Source organism: Acinonyx jubatus, chromosome C1 (assembly GCF_027475565.1).
Source record: "Acinonyx jubatus isolate Ajub_Pintada_27869175 chromosome C1, VMU_Ajub_asm_v1.0, whole genome shotgun sequence".
Taxonomy (NCBI): Eukaryota; Metazoa; Chordata; class Mammalia; order Carnivora; family Felidae; genus Acinonyx; species Acinonyx jubatus.
This window is the reverse complement of record NC_069381.1, coordinates 5,382,136-5,401,260: the sequence shown is the minus strand read 5'-3', so window position 1 is coordinate 5,401,260 and position 19,125 is coordinate 5,382,136. Positions and strand designations below refer to the sequence as shown.

General features: G+C 44.9%; 1 protein-coding gene and 1 long non-coding RNA gene across 3 annotated transcripts in view; both read right to left on the bottom strand.

Moving 5' to 3' along the window:
• Window positions 1–5: 5 nt before the first annotated feature.
• LOC128312483 (uncharacterized) lies at window positions 6–17,282 on the bottom strand. Of its 2 annotated transcripts, none has more exons than XR_008291851.1 (3): window positions 12,052–17,282; window positions 7,066–10,517; window positions 6–3,141 (listed from the first exon to the last, which is right to left on the bottom strand). It is a non-coding gene; the product is annotated as an uncharacterized LOC128312483 (long non-coding RNA). The 2 variants fall into 2 exon arrangements; XR_008291850.1 differs by having other exon boundaries at window positions 7,066–7,208.
• Window positions 17,283–17,494: 212 nt separating this feature from the next.
• The window catches only part of PER3 (period circadian regulator 3), a 57,639-nt gene continuing 56,008 nt past the window's right edge, over window positions 17,495–19,125 (bottom strand). Inside the window, 1 exon segment of the mRNA XM_053216112.1 lies at window positions 17,495–18,333. Within this exon segment, the coding sequence (XP_053072087.1) occupies window positions 18,250–18,333 (84 nt within the window). The 3' untranslated portion in view covers window positions 17,495–18,249.

Genomic DNA, 19,125 nt, shown 5'->3' with positions numbered 1-19,125 from the left:
TTATTTATTTTTGAGACAGAGACAGAGCATGAATGGGGGGAGGGTCAGAGAGAGAGGGAAACACAGAATCGGAAGCAGGCCCCAGGCTCCAAGCTGTCAGCACAGAGCCCGACGCGGGGCTCAAACTCGCGAGCCACAAGATCGTGACCTGAGCCGAAGTCGGACACTTAACCGACTGAGCCACCCAGGCGCCCCAAAAGTGAAATGATTTTAACAGAAACAATAGTTTGATATTCTATATGTTTAGAAACCTGAGAGACCCTCTCCATCTTTACACTGGAGGATTCAGGTAAGCTAAGTTCTGATCTTAAAAAGGGCCTGCAAGAAATAGAGGGGAACTTTGGAAATCAAAGCTTAGATACTGTTTCAGGGGACAACTGGGTCTTCTCACTTGAAATATCAAATACCTCTGTGAGTCAGGGACTCCGACGCACTGTGTAGAATTGAATTTTGATGATTAGATCTGAATTGGCAAAGAAGTATCAAGGATACAGGCTGCCTTCCATCACGTACGAGTTAAGGAAGAGACATAGAAATGACAATCATGATAAAGTCACCCAGCTGGCTCAGCTTGGCCCAGTGCCCGTCCTCCTGGTAAATACATCGTGGTAGCATAGCCACGTTGGGACTTTTCATTTCCGTTTAACTCTGCGCCCAGCCCTCGGTTGCAATTAATATTCTCTGTAACTAAAAGCCTTCTGTGACATCAGAAAGATGAAAAGTCCTGGCCGAAGCCATTCAGGCATCATTCAGGTGACATTTGAGTCATCCCTTGAACGTTGCCTAGATGAGGCTCCCGTGTAATTGGATGAATCAGATCAATAAAGAGAGTGGATGTTTACCCGGCATCCCCCCTCCCCGCCCCCCTCCTCGTCATCCACAAGGCGTGACGCATCCCCCCGATGCATGAAGTCCAGACCTGGAGTGTCACTGCTTTGGCAGCTCATCCTTCTTTGAAAAGTGGCCTTCTGGGTCACCGGGGTGGGGATGGACGTCTCTGCTGGAAAAATAATGCCTGGCAGTGAAGATCCAGCCCACCTGTGGCTGCCCACAAGGTTCCACTGAAATGCAGCATTTTTAAGGCCAATGGACAGACCACTTTTTAAAAGTATTTTATAAAAATCTCGGCCCATTGAGTAAGGCTGTTATCACTAGGCACGTTGTCATTTTCTCAGGTGGTCACCTCCCTTCCGGGGAGTTGTGGACAGGGCCATACTCATCCAGTTCCACAACGTGGCTCCTCTCAGGCACCCCTGCTGTGGAAGGGCCCCTAAGCACCCGCGGCTGGTGGCAGGGCTCCCACCTTCCAACACTGCCAGGTCACATGAAGGATATCAAGGACGGGGAAACCATCAGCCCAGCCAGGTATGTGTCCCTGTAGCAGGCCCAGCGCTCACAAGCTGCAGGAACTTGGCAGGCTTCTGGACTTCGTGCAGCCTCCCTTCCAGCATCTGAAAAGCAGGGATGTTGCCCTAGCTCCGTCCCTCCCCCTGGACACTTCGGTACGTGTGCCCACAACATGCCGAGCCTGGGACACCTGCATGGACATTATCGTTATTATTCCACTGATAGAGGAAGCGCCCGGCCTCGTAGGCTTTCCTCCATTCTTTCTAGAGCTCATTCTAATCAGCCTCTCAACCCTCGATGCCACCAAACCGCTCTTGCCAAAGACTCCGTGGGCCTCCTGGGCCCTCATCTCCTCTGCTCTCCTTTCCTGTCCATCCCCAAGTCCTTGGTGACCCATGCAGCCCTATGCCTTTGCACACCATCTGCTGACTTCAGGTTTAATCTATAGCCCAGGTCTTCTGCCTGATCTCGAGTGCCTCCAGCTCCTTCTTGACCTCTGCCTGGCAGGTCTCCAACCAACATGTCCAAACCACTCTCGACAATCCCCCTGCAAACCTGCTCTACCCATGGATATCCACATTTTCTTACAGGTGATGGAGCCCTTCCAGGTTCTCAGGTCAGGAACGTTGGGCAATTCTCTTGAATGCCAGTCTCTTGAGGCAATTCACCAGAAAATCCTAGTGGTTTGTCCTTCAAGATAGCTGCAGGGGTGCCTGGGTGGCTCAGTCAGTTGAGCATCCGACTCTTGATTTCAGCTCAGGTCATGAACTGTGAGATCGAGCCCCACATTGGGCTCTGCGCTGACAGTGTGGAGCCTGCTTGGGATCCTCTCTCTCTGCCCCTCCCCGCTCATGCTCACTCCCTTTCTTTCACTCTCTCAAAATAAATAAACTTTAAAAAACCCACAATAAGTGCAATATCCAGCCATTATCACCACCCCCAGTTCCAGCCTTTAGAGGGCAGTCTCTCCTCTTCTGCCTTGTCCACGCCCCACCCCTTGCAGTCTCCTCCCCACACAGTGGCCAGAGTGAGCCTTTAAAAACACCATTCACATTCTGCCATATCTGTGCTCCACACAGGCTTCCTAACCTACTCACTTTAAAACTCCAGGTCCCTAAAATAGCCATCAAGAACCTAGATCTGTCCCTCTACCGTCTCTCTGTCTGCAACCTGCACTGTCCTCCCCCTTGATCAACTCTCCTGGAGCCATGCTGACCCCCAGGGTGTTGCTGAAAGCAGGCAAGACCCAGTCCTACCCCAGGGGCTTGGCAGTTCTATCCCCTTTGCCTGGAATGCTTTTTTTCACAGACAGCCACACAACACTCTCCTCCTTTCCTTCTATACTGATCTCCTACCTAAAATAGCCTCTCCATCCCATCACCTTCCTAAGTCTAGTTCTTCATGGCATTTATCGCCACCTGATACCCAGATGTGAATGACACATTAAAAACCCTTGTTTAAAACCCTTCATTGCCTCTCCTCTTTGCCATTAAAGGACACAAATCCAAATTCCTTACCTTGGTGATATGACCTAGTCCCACATACCTCTCTGGTCTTAGCAAGCTGTGCCCAGCCTTTCGCAAACACACTGAGCGCATCCTCTGGGCTTTGGTTCAGGCTGTTTTCTCACCTGGTCCCCATTCACCTCTCCCGAGAAGCCCCCCGATTCTCCTGGGGGGCGAGGTGGGGCTACGATGCCCAAGAGTTATTGCCATCGTGCAGTTGACAAGGACGGCATTCACTGGCCATTTACACGAAATGGTTATCTGAGATATAAATTAATCTAAACTAAACCTATAACAAATACAGATTAAGTTTTTCATTAATCTACATCAACTCTGTATCTGAGAGTCTATAACCTGTTTACACTAATAGAAATAAGAGTGGACCCCTATGATGTCTGAGACATCATCTGAATGTGAGCTGTGCTGGTTTCAGGGACCCGGGTCTGTCTCAGAAATGGCGTAGACACTGCATTTCTGAGACAGTGTCCGAGGAGCACAAACGCACTCCTGATAGGTCGTCCTGGATTATGACGATTAGTCCTCAGAAAGTCCTAAACAGGCTTGAGACACTGGGCAAAGTCACCCCTATCAACTTCTCCTTAGGGAGCCCTCCCAACTGAGGACTCTGCCCATATGACACAAGAGTAGAGATGACAGTTGTTTCAGAACAGACCAAAAAGAGATTTGTGACTTTTCTATTTAGCCAATGGATGCTGGTGCTCCATGGGCACGAGTCACCCCAAATACGTCATATTAACTCTTTGCTTCTTCAAGACACACAAAAAAACGCCCCTCTGGTTTAAGAAGGTAATTTGCAACTAACGAAAGGGACCCCCACCTCTTAGGAAAGGTGGTCCTCATTCACACCTGTTCTGCCATAGACACGAAGCTGCTCTGCCTACCAAGGACCGTGAGGATTGAATGATGTGTCAGTACATTTCTGGGACAAGGTGACATTGTCATTGAGGGTCTGTTGAAGGAAAGAAGCTAATTTTCTTTTAAGCTTAAGCCTGTAGTAGTAACTTAATTAGGCCATGCTGTAAAATCATCACTAATAACTGTCAGAAGTGCCCCTGAGTCACCAGAGGATGACAAAGCTTGGCAGACAGCCTCTTCCATAGAGAGGAGCATCTAAAGTTCACCCCACCTCTCAGAAATGTCCTCAAGGGGCACCAACAGTCCCCCAATCTCAGCCTGCCTGCTTCCGGACCTCATGGCAGGACTTTCCTTCAGGAGTGCTTTACATATACACGTGTAATATATATATGTAACACATAGGTATGTGATATATAATAAAATAAGGGCACCTGGGTGTGTCAGTTGGTTAAGCATCCGACTTTGGCTCAGGTCATGATCTTGTGGTTTGTGAGTTCGAGCCCCGCATGGGGCTCTGTGCTGACAGCTCAGAGCCTGGAGCCTGCTTCCGATTCTGTGTCTCCCTCTCTCTCTGCCCCTCCCCTACTCGTGCTCTGTCTCTCAAAACTGAATGTTAAAAATATTTTTAAATAAAATAGCACTTAAAAACAACCCTTCACCCTACACAGTATTTTCAATTTCACAGTATTACATACCAGTTCTTGTCCACATATTCCCCTTTTGTTACATAGTGTCAATCACCTTGTATCCTAATTCCTTAACATTATTTTATTTTCCAAGTTTCTGTAATCTTTTAGTTATCATTTGAATGATTACTAAAATTATGTGTTGCTACGCTCTATGATCTTCTAACTTACACATTTATTTTGGGCATTTAGGCCAGAACCTGGTGCCTATAGGTTGAATTACAGCTCTTTGTGGGTGTATACTATTTGACAGAGTGGTCTTACAGTGCATTTTTTGTCATTCTTGTTATTTATTTATTTTTTTGTAGAGAGAGAGAGCATGTGCGTGCACATGAGCAGGAAAGGGGCGGAGGGAGAGAGAGAATCTTAAGCAGATTCTATGCTCAGCTTGGAGCCCGGCTCGGGGCTCAATCCCAGGATCCTGGGATCATGACCTGAGCAGAAATCAAGAGCTGGATGCTCAACTGACTGAGCTACCCGGGCTCCCCAATCATTCTTGTTTTCTAATTTGAATTAGTTGCCAAATCATGAATAGCCCTTAAAATTCAGATTTCTAACATTGAGAGTTGGCAACTAGCAGCAGGAGTCTACCTCTAGAAAGGACATAAGCTCTCCACTTTGCCACAGTCCCCACCACTCCCTATTGCCTTCGCCAAGCCAGCCTCGCTCATTTACATGATCACTCCTTGATTTCTGTAGGCAGTTCAGTCTGCAACCTTTGATTTAATGCCTTTGCCTCCACAGACAAGGATGCAGATGACTACAGGCAATGTTTTACTTCTGTTGTTTTATTTCTGTAGGGTAGATTTCTGAATCTACTTCTGTAGATTCTACTATACTTCTCTAAGTATATTTTGGCTCCGGCCATACTGTATTCCATCTGGGATGTCCTCTCTCGCGCAATAGCTGCCCCAGGCACCCTCACGCGGGGCTGTTCAGCAAAAGCCCTGCTGCACTGGGCCAAACCCTCTCTCCTAGGAATTTGCAAATTGGATGTAAAGATAATGTGTCTGAGCTGATCTTTTTTTTTTTTTTTTAATGTTTATTTTTGAGAGAGTGTAAGTGGGAGAGGGGTAGAGAGAGGGGAACTGAGGATCCCAACAGGCTCTTTAATGACACCCCCTTTTGGGGCTTGAACTCATGAACTGTGAGATCATGGCCCGAGCTGAACCCGGAGGCTCAACTGAGCCACCCAGGTGCCCCTGGGTTGATCTTAAACTGAAGAAAGGCATGTTTAGGGCAGTGGGCTTTATGTTTGGTCAAACACACGTGGAAAGGAAAAGAAACCAGTTCTGCTAAGAGAAAGAAGGAGATGAAATGGACAGAAAAATGTCAAAGCAAGGAAATGTAGAACCAGAGAGAGAGAGAGAGAGAGAGAGAGAGAGAGAGCGAGACAGAGACAGAGACAGAGAGAGAGAAGGAAGAAGGGACTAAGTGTGAGTCAAGTCACTAAAGGGCAGAGGTCAAAGGAGCAGGAATTCCTGTCACTCTAGGTCCTGGTGGGTTTCTGGTTCTGCTACTTACTGCACAGCCCCTTGTATTCTAGAAGCTATCCTGTGTCGTTCCAATACACTTATTTTCTTAAGCTGGAGCTCAGTGGTTTCTGTGGGCGCCAACTTGGCCATCAGGTTCTTGGGAGCCGCTTTCTGTCTTCTCGGTCCACGCTGTGTCCCCCACCTGGCAGTGCAGGCACATTGTAGGTGCTGAGATGTCTGAATACGTAGATGAATCTGCAGTAAGATGACCACTCTCCACCCTACCAGACCTGGGAGCGTGTGAAATTGCCCCGACTGTCCCTGTTCCTGTTGAGGCACTGATGACCCCCATGCTGCCCATCCCAGGGGTCCATGCTGCACGGTACCTGCCCATTAGTGGAACGCTCCCCTCCCTGGCGGGTGCTGGGACTCTTCTGTTAGTGCCCCACCCCCTTCCCCAGGTGCTCCTCTGCATCCGCTGGGAGGTCCTCCAAATGTATGGCTCCCTGATGCCGTCTGGGTCTCTGCTCAAATGTCCCCTTCCCGGAGGCCACCCGACTGTCCTGTCTGAACTAACATCTTCCCTGACTGCCTGTCTCACTGCACGGTCTCCCTGCTATGCTTTATTCTTTTTTTTTTTTTAAGTTTTTATTTATTTTCAGAAAGACAGAGACAGCATGAGCTGGAAAGGGGCAGAGAGAGAGGGAGAGAGGGAGGGAGGGAGGGAGGGAGAGACAGAATCCCAAGCAGGCTCTACACTGCCAGCACAGAGCCCAATGTGGGGCTTGAAGTCACGAACCGTGTGATCATGCAAGAGTCAGACGCTTAACCAACTGAGCCACCCAGGTGCCACCACTATGCTTTACTCCTCATCACAGCAACAAAAAACTATCATGGCAAATATTCATTTTGTTGTCTGTTGCCTCCAGTTAGAAAGTTCACAAGAGTAGAAACTTACCATCCTTCCCCTGAAACAAGGCCTGACACTTTGGCGCCCCACATGTTGATTTCACAGGTATTTACTGAGTGCCTACCACGTACAAATAACGACCTAAAATATGTAACCGTGCTGGAAGGCGCTTAGTGCAATGGGACAAATAGAGCGAGGCGGGAGATGGTTAGGTTGTGGGCAGCTTTGTTGCAATTTTTAAGCAGCAGGGTCAGGGAAGGACTCACGTAGGAGGTAGTGTTCTAGCAAACACGTGAAGGAGGTGAGGAAGAGAGCCAGGCACATGTCGGAACAAAGACCGTTTCAGGTCAGCAGCAGTCATTGCAAAGGTCCTGTGGCAGGAATGTGTTCAGGAAGCAGTAGAGTTTAGCTGTAGGGGAAAGTGGTATTGGAAGACGTGAAACATGAACCTGGAGCCAAGGGAGATTTCAAACGCAGTCACCCTTATTCAGGTATCATTTACATACAATCAAATGCACCCACGTTAAGTATATAGTCTGAGTTTTGGTCAATGTATGTGTAACTATGTAACTGTTGCCTTGCTCAAGACACAGAACGTTTTCATTACCCCAGTGGGTGCCCCAGTCTCTGCACAGTCAACCCTCCGCCTCCCACTGGAGTGTGCTGCAAGTTCTAGAGCTTCATTTACGTGGAATCATGCTGCACGTGCTCTCCGAGGTCTGGCTTAGTTTGCTCAGCATAAAATTTTTGTGATTTTATCATCATGTCGTGTTTATGAGCAGTTCCCTTGTGTTGTTAAGCAGAATCCTCCTCATAGGCTTTAGCACGGTTTATTCGTCCACACGTCTGTGGATGGACGCTGCGTTGTTTGCAGTTTTCTGCTATTATGAACAAAGCTGCTGTGAGTGTTTGCATACAAGCGTTCCTCGGGTCTATGTATTCATTTCGCTTGAGCAACTGTAGACCTAGCATAGTCTAGCGGCGGGCTTTCTGGGTTGCACACTTTAACGTACGCTTAACTTTACAAGAAAGTTACAAACAGGGAGGTGGTGCCGTTTTTTTTTTTTTTTTTAAGTTCATTTATTTATTTTGAGAGGGAGAGAGAGAGCACTAGCAGGGGAGGAACAGAGAGCGAGCGAGAGAGCGAGAGAGAGAGAGAGAAGTAATCCTACGCAAGTTCCACACTTCCAAGTGCAGAGCCCAGCGTGGGGCTGGAACTCACAAGCTGGGAGATCGTGACCTGAGCCAAAATCAAGAGCCGGATGCTCAACTGACTGAACCACCCAAGCCTGCCGGTTGTGCTGTTTTGTTTCCCCACGGGCCCTGCGCCTTCGCCAACACCTGGGATTGTCGGTCTTCTCGGCTGCAGCTGCTGTGGTGGGTGCATGGTAGCCCCTCACTGTGATCTTCATTTGCATTTCTCTGATGGAATCAATGCTGGGTATTTCCCCATGTCCTTATACACCTTCTTATATACAGCTGTGGAGTATGTGTTCACTCCTTTACTTGGGTTATTGGCTTATTGAGTTGCAATTCTTTATACACATTTTGTATCTACAGAGAAGTCTTGCATCAGGGACCCGTTTTGTGACTATTTTCTTGCAGCAGTGGCTGGTCGTTTCATTTTCTTACCAGCATCTGGCAAAGAGCAGATGTTTCTAATCCCGGTGCAGTCGGATCTATCCATTTCTTGCTTATGTGGTTGGTGTCTCGGCTAAGAAATGTCTGTCTACCCCAAGGTTGTGGAGGGGCTCAAGGGTTGTTTTTTGTTTTTTTTTCCCCCCTAGTCATTCTGTTGTTTTAGCTTTTATTTCAGGTCCATCGAGGGTTTTGAGCAAGGACCTGACATGATCACACTTGTGTGTCAGAGGCACCCCTGTGCTGTGTGGATGCCGGTGGGGCAGAGTGGGAGTGCAAGGCAACAGTCAGACGCGGGGAATATTGATCGGCGAGGGTTTCAGGTTTGTGCTCTATCCCTCCTTGATGGATAATATTGTAATTTAAGGCTGCTTTGGGCCCAAATGTTTGCTGTGCATTTTAACTTCTCTTCACTAAAGTAAAGAACTGATTTTAAGTTTCAATCTGGACATTGTCATTCTTTGGGCATGGAAGCCCCCAACACAACAAGACAGTTCATCTATCATTCTTGAGAGGTTACAAAAAGGGAGAGCAACATATTCCAGGTCATGCCTGCATCATGCCTGCTGGGACTCATCAACCCATGTCTTCACCTTGGCCACTTCAACCCCGGTGCTACCCTTCCTTGAATTTATGATTTATTGCTCGCAGTTACTCTTTTGGCCAGATTTATAAACCTAACTGTTCTGTCTTTATATAATGCCTACTTTGTACACTAGGCAATGACAGCAAATTTATTGTCTATGAGTTGTTAACCTTGAAAAATTACATCAATGCAAAGTGATTGCCTTTTAGCCTCCATAGCCAATAAATTTAATTTTTTGGAGGGGGGTGATATGAGTCATAGGATCATATATATATCGCCGATCACAGAATGAGGAGCAAGTTGAAAGTTCTGAGCAACAGAAGCCAAGAAGGAAGACTTCTGTCTCTTGCCAAGCATGCACAAGCTGGTTTGTTGTCTGCTTTTCATAGGATGCTTACAACCTCTCTTCTCTCTGCCCGTCCCTGACTCCAGGGAAGAGGCTCTGAAGCTCTCAGGTAAGATGGATTTGTCCCCTTTATGTTAGTCTTGGAAGAGTCTTTGAGGGTCTCATATGCAAAGTTGGGAGAGAAGGACGGGAATTCTTTCTTGAAGGAGTCTTGCTAAATTAAGTCTTAGCTATGGATAGAATACTAGAGGATCCTTACGGCACATTGTAGGTTTTTTACTTTCTTTCTAAAACATAGGGGTCGAAAGGGTGGCTTTGCTTAATTCATGTCACTTCTGTAACCCAAAAATGTTGTTTTGGTTGTTTTTTTTTTCCAATTTTAAAAACTGTACTACATTGAAAACATCATTACTCTTAGTTTCTATTTTAAACGAACTGGTTGGATGTAGAATTTGGTTGTTCCAATTGTAGATTAAAACTATTTTATATTAAGTTAAAAAGTAATCACCTGACATGTGTTACATGAAGCAAAAATATTTATTAAAAAATACAAAAATGACAATCTAGAGCTCGGGATGACACCGATTTCCAGGTACAAGTATCTTGTCCTTTTGATTTATGTTCCATTCAGATCGAGTGTAAGTCGAATTTTTAAAAAAAAATCAGTCAAGCAGATACTTATTTTGCTATTTCCTCTTAATTTAGTTTCAGAAATGAAAAGGCTGATGCTTGGTTATTAGTTTCCACTAAAACTTTAACTGGATTTTATCTTGCCTTTCATTTGGGGTACTTTTAGACTTAAAATTTTAAGTGAAGAGGAAAACCCTTCTGGACCATTGATTTTATAATTTCTTGTCTCTAAGGTTTCTCCCAAGAGGCTTTTTGACAATCAGCAAAAGCCTTGTTGGTCAGTCATCTGTGTCCATGATTTGGCGCAGCCCATGACCTCCTGTCAGTCACATCGATGGTCAAAAACAGGCATTGAGAGGCACCTGGGAGGCTTAGTTGGTTGAGTGTCTGACTCTTGATTTCGGCTCAGGTCTTGATCTCAGGGTCGTGGGATCAGGCCCCGTGTTGGGCTCTGTGCTGAGTGTGGAGCCTGCCTAGAGATTCTCTCTCTCCTTCCGCCCCTCTGCCCTGCTCACGTTCTAAAAAAAATAAATAAAAATAAAAATAAAAAACAGGCGTTGACTTTGCTGAATCTCTGCTATTTAAAAAGAACAGTACAGGATGAAATCACGATTGACTATTCAGAGAGTTCTGTCCCCTTCAAAAATGTACTATGTATTAAGATTTTTAAAAATCATACATTTAAAAAATGTATTATGATTTAAAAAAAAAATTTAACATTTATTTTTGAGAGACAGAGAGAGACACAGTATGGGGAGGGGCAGAGACAGAGAGGGAAACACAGTATCTGACAGAGGCTCCAGGCTCTGAGCTGTCCGCACAGAGCCCAATGCGGGGCTCGAGCCCACGAAATGTGAGATCATGACCTGAGTCAAAGTCAGACGCTTAACCGACTGAGCCATCCAGGAGCCCCTATTCTGATTTTTTAAAATGTAGATCAGTGTAGCATCGTATTCAAATTCTAAACAGGTGGCAGCCTGCCTTCAAGTTCTTGCCTAAACTTTTCTAATGTATTTGTTTTGACATAAATGAGCCTTCATTACACACACAGTTACACGTGGTCAAATTTTATAGATTTTCATGAATAATCTTCAGAAATGCTGTGAATGTGCTCAGATGCCGTCATAATGGTTTCAGTGCATTGTCTTCCAGTCAAGGTTGTAGCTGAGCATCTGGAAGCGGCCAGCAGGCGGGTATTCCAGGACTCCCGGAGCCTCTGATCTCAGAGTGCGGCTGCCGGCCAAGAGAGCCTTCCGGGAGCCAAGTGCCCGCTTAGTACACCTCCCACCTTCCACGCTCATTCCACACGCCGTGCACGCACATTCCTACACATCTTATACACACATACCGCACCTCTTACATGCCATTAAACTGACCACATTTCACATTAAAAATGTTATTACTATCAAAGTATTTAAAGAGTATTTTAAGGTTCTTTCTTATTATTATATTCAATAATAATAATAATTCAATAATTGCGGCAATAGGCAGTAGATAAATAGGAACAAAAAAGAACTACTTTTTCAAGTGGAAACTCTTTTTTAACAAGTTCTTCAAATTAAAAAAATTTTTCTTAATGTTTATCTACTTTTAAGATAGAGCACAAGTGGGGGGTGGGGGCAGAGAGGGAGACACAAAATCCAAAGCAGGCTCCAGGCTCTGAGCTGTCAGCACAATGCCCAGCGCAGGGCTTGATCCCATGAACTGGAAGATCATGACCTGAAGTCGGATGCTTAACCAACTGAGCCACCCTGGCACCCCGGTGGAAATGTTAACTGGTCCTGTGGCTCAGCTCCACTCTCCTATTCAAGGCAGCCGAGCGGCTTGGCAAAGTCACACAAGGCAGAAGAGAGTCAGAATTAGATCCACTCCTCTTGATTGTCTGGCCTGCCAGCTTGCGAATCGGATCACAGCATTTCCACCTCTTTGTTAAAAAACACCACTGACAAATCACGAACTTAGCATTTGGGGAATTTCTAGGGTTCTCTCTCTGTCCTCGAGCCCCCAAAAGACAACAGGGAACAGAAATAATTGATGAACCAAGCTACTAACCTCTTCTATTACTCTGTGTAGCACCTGATGGAGACGCAAGATCAACCTTGGATGAACTGGAAAGAGTGTACCTCCTGCAAATGCTGGAGATGTTAGGGGCAGAGAGAGACGACAGTCTTAGGAAAGCAGGTAAAATAATTCATGCGTGTACAGGCTGTCTGATTTTATTGCCACTGAATTACTCCCTATTCTCATCCACTATGTGAGGTAAAAACCTGTTTTGGAATAGAAAGGTGTTCTATAAAACATGCTAATAAACTGCCCAACACTCTCCACTTCTGGTGTAAAGACTCCTCTGCAATTTGGTGTTTTCTCTTTCTCACCAACTCCTTGCAAGCATCATGCTCTCCTTGGTACCTCAGCATATCTACATTTTTTTTCTGTACACATTTATTTTGGAGAGGAAGGAGAGTGTTATCCATTCCCAGTAAGTGCAATTTTATTTTTTTTTAATCTTTTTAATGTTTATTTATTTTTGAGACAGAGAGAGACAGAGCATGAGCAGGGGAGGGGCAGAGAGAGAAGGAGACCCAGAATCTGAACCAGGCTCCAGGCTCTGAGCTGTCAGCACAGAGCCCAACGCGCGGCTCAAACTCACGGACCGTGAGATCATGACCTGAGCCGAAGTCAGATGCTTAACTGACTGAGCCACCCAGGCACCCCTATTTATTTTTTAAAAAATGTTTGTTTGTTTATTTATTATTTAATGTTTATTTTTTAGACAGAGAGAGAGCATGAACGGGGGAGGGTCAGAGGGAGAGGGAGACAAGGCATCCGAAGCAGGCTCCAGGCTCTGAGCTGTCAGCACAGAGCCCGACGCGGGGCTCGAACTCACGGACCGTGAGATCACGACCTGAGCCGAAGTCGGACGCTCAACCGACTGAGCCACCCAGGCGCCCCTAAAATGTTTATTTATTTTGAGAGAGAGAGAGAGAGAGAGTGCACATGTGCACGCAAGGGAGGGACAGAGCGAAGGGGAGGAAAAGAGAATCCTAAGCAGACTCCGTGCTGTCGGCGCAGAGCCTGATGTGGAGGCCAGTAATTCTGGGTTCCTACTTGTTAAAATCTTATGCAAATTACTTAATCTTCTGGTACCTCAGTTTCATCATCAGTAAACAGGATTCATACAAATATCCACCTCATGGGGCTCTTGTGAAGTCAATGAGAAAATGCAAGTGAAATGCTCACCGCCATCACACGCAGTTATCAACAAAATGTTAGCTCTTACTAGTTTCTCCAACCGTATTCCACTAAGCAATGACACCAAGGCTCAAAACATTTTGGAAACAAAATGGGGACTTTAATAGACACTGTTTAATAGAAGTCCATTCATGTAAAATGTTTTGAGTGGACTACTGGGGAGAACACAGCGCCCTCTGTGAACTCCATCAGAGACAAGGACAAGGGTACTTGCCCAGCAGCCTTCAGGTAAATATTGCTGCAGAGTGAAAACAGGGAGATCAGAAACTAGGCACGACTCAGTAATACTCTATTTTGTGTGTTTTAAATAAAACAAGCATAAAATAGAAACCACAGATCTGATGATGAATGGTTTTCAAATACTGTTTTCCAGGTCTCGGTACTGGCACTGCTAACCCGCGAGGAGGCATGAGACAGGTAAGTGACCATATTTAGGAGAGCTGGGTGAGGCATTTTACACCTTGACTTTAGAGGATCCTACATTCTTGAACTGGGTAGCGTTCAGGGTGGAAATCATGCCTTCAAGTAACTGGCCAATCAGTGTTATCTTGGAGCATGTTTTTCTAAATTTTGATGTGTATAAAATGTGCCTACCAGACCTTATCCAGTGCTCAACTTTAACCAAGCTCTCCCCAAACATTTGACCAGAGACCATTTTTGTTGTTGTTGTTGTTGTTGTTTTGTTTTGTTTTTTGGCTTAGTGCCCAGTAACATCCTTATAAAAATACACTGGAAACACTCGATCCTGGAGGTGGTGTTCACCACCCGAGGTCCCAACAGGGATGAACCCCCCCAGAAGGGGGCTGGTGTAGCTTCTGCATGTGACTAACTAAAAGTTATCATTCAGATGTTTATGAGTGGAAGGATTATGGTTAAAGACTCTAAAACCACAAAGGTAATTAGGAGGATTTGCTCATGAAATTCTACAATAAAAACAAACCGAAGGGTCCATGCTTAAATAGGTAAATTTCAGGGGAAATACAAGCCCTATTTTACACAGAAGATGGTAACTGTACAGAACATGTTACTGACATTATTTAAACAGAAAGAGGTCAGTGAGGGCTTAGGAAACTTCATGGCCATCAGAGGGCTACATAGACTTGGTGGACCCCTGGCTGGGCACAGGGAGACCTTCCAGAGCCATACTCTGGGTTCATACTGCAATTACAACGGCAAACAATTTCAAAGGTCCTATGTCTTAACTACAGTTCCTTTTTCTTGCAGTGGTCTTAATTCATTGATAACCTATGTTTTTTGTTTGTTTTTGTGCATTGTTTTAGTTTCAAGCTTTCTTTGGACAAGATCCTAACATTTTCCTGAGTCATCTTTTGGCCAGAATCAGGAAACAATATAAGAAACGTGGATCTCCTTCTGAATGCTTCTGGAAATACTGTGTCTGAAGTAAAACGAACATCTATTAGTCAACTCAAAAACAACCACCTTAGAAAGTTAAAAATAAAAATGTCTGACTTGAAAACAGCATAGAAAAAAACTAAGCAAACTATACCCCGTTCATTACTATTTGGAAAAATAAATCCTCTATGTTTTGCAAATATCATAAGTGGTCATTTTATTTATAAACCGGCCCTGAACATTTATAATTTTTCTTTCCATCGATTTATTTTTTAAAAATATTTATTCATTTTTGAGAAAGAGAGTGTGCATGAATAGTGGAGGGGCAGAGAAAGAAGGAGAGAGAGAGAAAGCAGGCTCCACACTGTCAGCCCAGAGTCCAACATGGGGCTCAATCCCACAAACTGTGAGATCATAACTGGAGTCGAAATCAAGAGTTAGACGCTTAACCAACTAAGCCACCCCAGCACCCCTTCGTGAATTTATAAAGAACTCTCTGAAAATTGAAAAGTAAAGCTAATAAAATTAACAGAAGCAAATACTAAGCAGAAAAGTCCCAAAAATGCAATTTAGTTGAAACAGTTAAACTACAACTCACTTAAACATTACCTTTCCTGCGTGTCCCCTCAACCCTTAAAAATGACATATGGTATCATCACTTAAAAAAAATCAGCATCTTGTTGTGGAAAAGTCTCTACAGTGAAGGATGTGTAGATGCGGGCTGGGAGCGGTCTGAATTCTCCTCAGTTTCTGATGGGGTAGGTTCACGTGCTCAAATCCCCTGTCCCTGAGCTTTAAACTCTTAACAGAGACACATGCTTGCTCTCGGTTCCTGTGAGCTGCAGATGTGCAGCTCGCTGACTCGGGGATCGTCTCCTATACAGGGAAGAAGGCTGAGGAGGGTTTAGGATCACAGAATGGAAGGAAGAGCCCATTTGTTAATTTTTAAAACCCGCTAATGTGTGTGTGCACACACCAACTTACACTCTGTGAATGCGTGTGTACAAAGGTTTATTGACACAGTGCAAAAAAATGTCTCCAGTTCTGCATGTACAGTTTGTTTTTCCTTAAAAAAGATACCTGATTGAAATATTAATAACCATTAAAAACAAGTAAATTCACACAATTAATTGTAAGTTCACTTGAAACAAAATTTCAATTTGGATTAAATTTACCTTGTGAGTTATAACGAAGTTTTTACTTAATTGCAAAATGACTCCATTCCCACAGCATTGTGTTTTTCAAAAATCTTGACCTCATATCCAAGAAAATAGTCACCTTCTGGGTAACATTTATGTAAACATCGAAGCCTACGGTACAGGCGTGTATTACCAATTTCTGTAGTTATTCATACAAAAAGTTAATAAACCCGAACAATGAAGTATAAAGGTTGGCAGAGCCCCCCTGGGGGGCAGCAGTGTCACTGCTGAGCGTCCCCTCTCCCCTCCAGCAGTGCGAGCATCGCGGTGCAATCTCTGAATACGCCAACTAGTCTACTTGTCAACATATGAAAATTATAAACACAGCGCTACTACAGATCTGCCTACAACAAGCACCGGTTTCAGATCAAATCTGGCATAATATTTGTGCTGTAAGATGTGTACGAAGGTAAAGAAATCAGCAAACTCAGATAAAACGAACATCCAGACAAAGGCGCTTCCGTTATTAGAGAACGTAAGGTTTCAAACGGGCTGCATGAAGCAGAGTGGCCCCTGAGAGCCACACATCAGTTTTGATTTGCACAAATTAAAACTTTTATCCCTACAGAAGGTCGCAATGACTACACTGATGGACAGTATCCAGGCTGGTTAGTTTTTCTAAAGTTGATTTTTCACCAAGGGTAAAAATGCCACACAACTTGACCAAGATGACGAGGACTTCAGAAATCACTGAATGATCAGGATGGAGTAGAAAAGGACAGGTCCATATTTGCATGGAACTGCTTAGCATTTGAAAATGGTTCTGACACCTTAAGATGGACTCACCCTCCAGAAAACTCTACTTTAGAAAGGACACCTGAGCTACAGGAATTGAGAATCAGGGCTCCGCAGTCCTCATGGATGAAGAGGTCGAGTCTCCTAATTATTATCAGTTATATGTACTTTACAAAAGGTATCAAACTTGGAGGGAGGAAGAGAGTTAGCTTGAAACAAAACAACAAAACACGAAAGATCAGCCAGTCTGTTATATAAATGATAGAAGGTCCTGCTCCTTTGCTCCTATTCCTTTCTGATCTGTGTGGGTGTGAACCGCATGAGTCCCCCCAAGTCTGGGCAGGAATCACGGATTTCTCTCAAGAACAGGGAGCTGACTTAGCAAGTAAACAACCCACTCACTTCTTCACAAACACAATCAGGGCCGGAGTAGGAAGCACTGATCCGTGGCCACGCTGCACCCCCGTGAGGACCACGGAGCTCCCGCAAACCGCGGCTGTCACCGGGAAGCCACCACGGCACTTACAGACCTCTGGCAAAGATGGACAGACCTCTTGTGTGTAAATTGGCTGGAAAGAAAGAGTTCAGTGTTAGTTTTGGTGAGACAACGTTCAAACACATAGGCATAAAGGAAGAGTATTATTTCTTACGTGACTTCTGAAACTCTTTACAATCGTTATTTTAAAAACCAGAACCTTAAAAAGGAGAATGCCACTGGTTGAGTGAAGAGCTCTGTTTTTTTTTTTTTTAATTTCTTTTTTTTTACGTTTATTTATTTTTGAGACAGAGAGAGACAGAGCATGAACGGGGGAGGGGCAGAGAGAGAGGGAGACACAGAATCAGAAGCACCGTCAGCCCAGAGCCCGACGCGGGGCTCGAACTCACGGACCGCAAGATCGTGACCGGAGCTGAAGTCGGACGCTCAACCGACTGAGCCACCCAGGCGCCCCAGAGCTCTTTCTGTTTTAATGTTACACATGCAAAAGCTAACTTAACTCCAAGGAATAAGCTCATTGTAAGTAGACTGGTTTTTAAGATAAGACTTTGGGAATTTCAGTGGAAGGTGGAAAATTAAAAGGAAAGGCACCTATAGGAATAAAGCTCAGAATCCAAACCTAAAAGCCAGCTATTCCCAGTGTACTGATGGGCGATATTTTCTAACACTGGTAAATACTGAAGTGACTTGGCGTCGTGAGGAAGCAGAACGTCTCCTCTTGATCTCGGGGGGAAGCACCAAGTTGTGCACAGGCCGCATGAAAGTACGCAACTTATGGAAACCATTCCGAACAGTATATGGCCTGCAGGTGGGACATCCTACGTCCTCCCACAGGAAAATGATCCACGTAACAACAGAACGAAATAAACGAGGCTAACGTTCGGGGCTACTTCTAGCCATACTTCTAACTACCATCCATTTTGGGTGACACCCGAAGTCAAGTTTCGCTGTGCACACACCTCTCTAGAGGCCATCCAATCTGCTCAGAGGACGGCCAACCAGAAAGAGAAGCTGACTGACAGCTTTAATACACCAGGAACACAGGAATGAAAGACGGTATATACAACGTCTGTTTCAGAAAAATGATGCCTGTTAAAAAGTCCAGAAGGGAAAACCTTCACATTCACTGATAGCTTCATGGCCATGTAGGAGTCAGGGGTTAAAGAGACACACCAAGAGGTCTGCTTGTCCGGCAGGTGCCATCTCCGTGGCCACTCAACTGCCGTTTACTGCTGGAGCTTGACCACAGGACTCTGCGGCGTCACCAAGGGAATCTTTGCTTTCGCAGGTGACACAGCCCTCCAAGAGAGAACAAGAGCAGGCAAGAGGACATGATGTCGTCTGGAAAGTCTTACAATCAGTAAAATGCTGGCCAAGCACCCTACATCTCATTCCCCAATTTATTCAATTCATGCCTAAGAATCGTCTGTATTACAGGTCGTTCCTTATTATTAAAAGGTAAATGACAATTGTTTACCTACTTTTGCTTATTTTGAAGCTCATTCGTATACTCTACTCAAAAGCACACAAATAGTATTTTAGTTTTTAAAGTTTATTTGAGAGAGAGGGAGAGAGAGTGCATGCACACATGAGCAGGGGAGGGGCAGAGAGAAAGAGAAAGAGGGAGAGAGAGAGAGAGAGAGAAAGTCTCAAGCAGGCTTCCACACTGTCAGCGCAGAGCCCAACACGGGGCTCGAACCCACAAATTGTCTTATGAACAAAGACACGTGGAGTGCCCAGCTCAGCTCCTGCTGTTGGCACTACTGTATCTAACCTTTCTTACTTTGCAGGCACTCATTCCTTTCTTTAAAAACGGGTGGGGGGGGGGGGGAGGTTCCGGCACTTGTTTACTTCAGAAACCCTAATACCACAGTGTTTTGAGTGCTTAGCTTTCTCCTCTTATCATAGTTTTTAAATTAAGTTTTTCTGATGTTTATTTATTTTGAGAGAGAGAGAAAGAGAGAAAATGAATGAGTGGGGGAAGGGCAGAGAGAGAGACAGAGAAAATCCCAAGTAGGATCCACGCTATTCGTGCAGAGCCCTTAAAAAAAAAAAATTTTTTTTTATCTTACCATAATTTTTAACTTCACA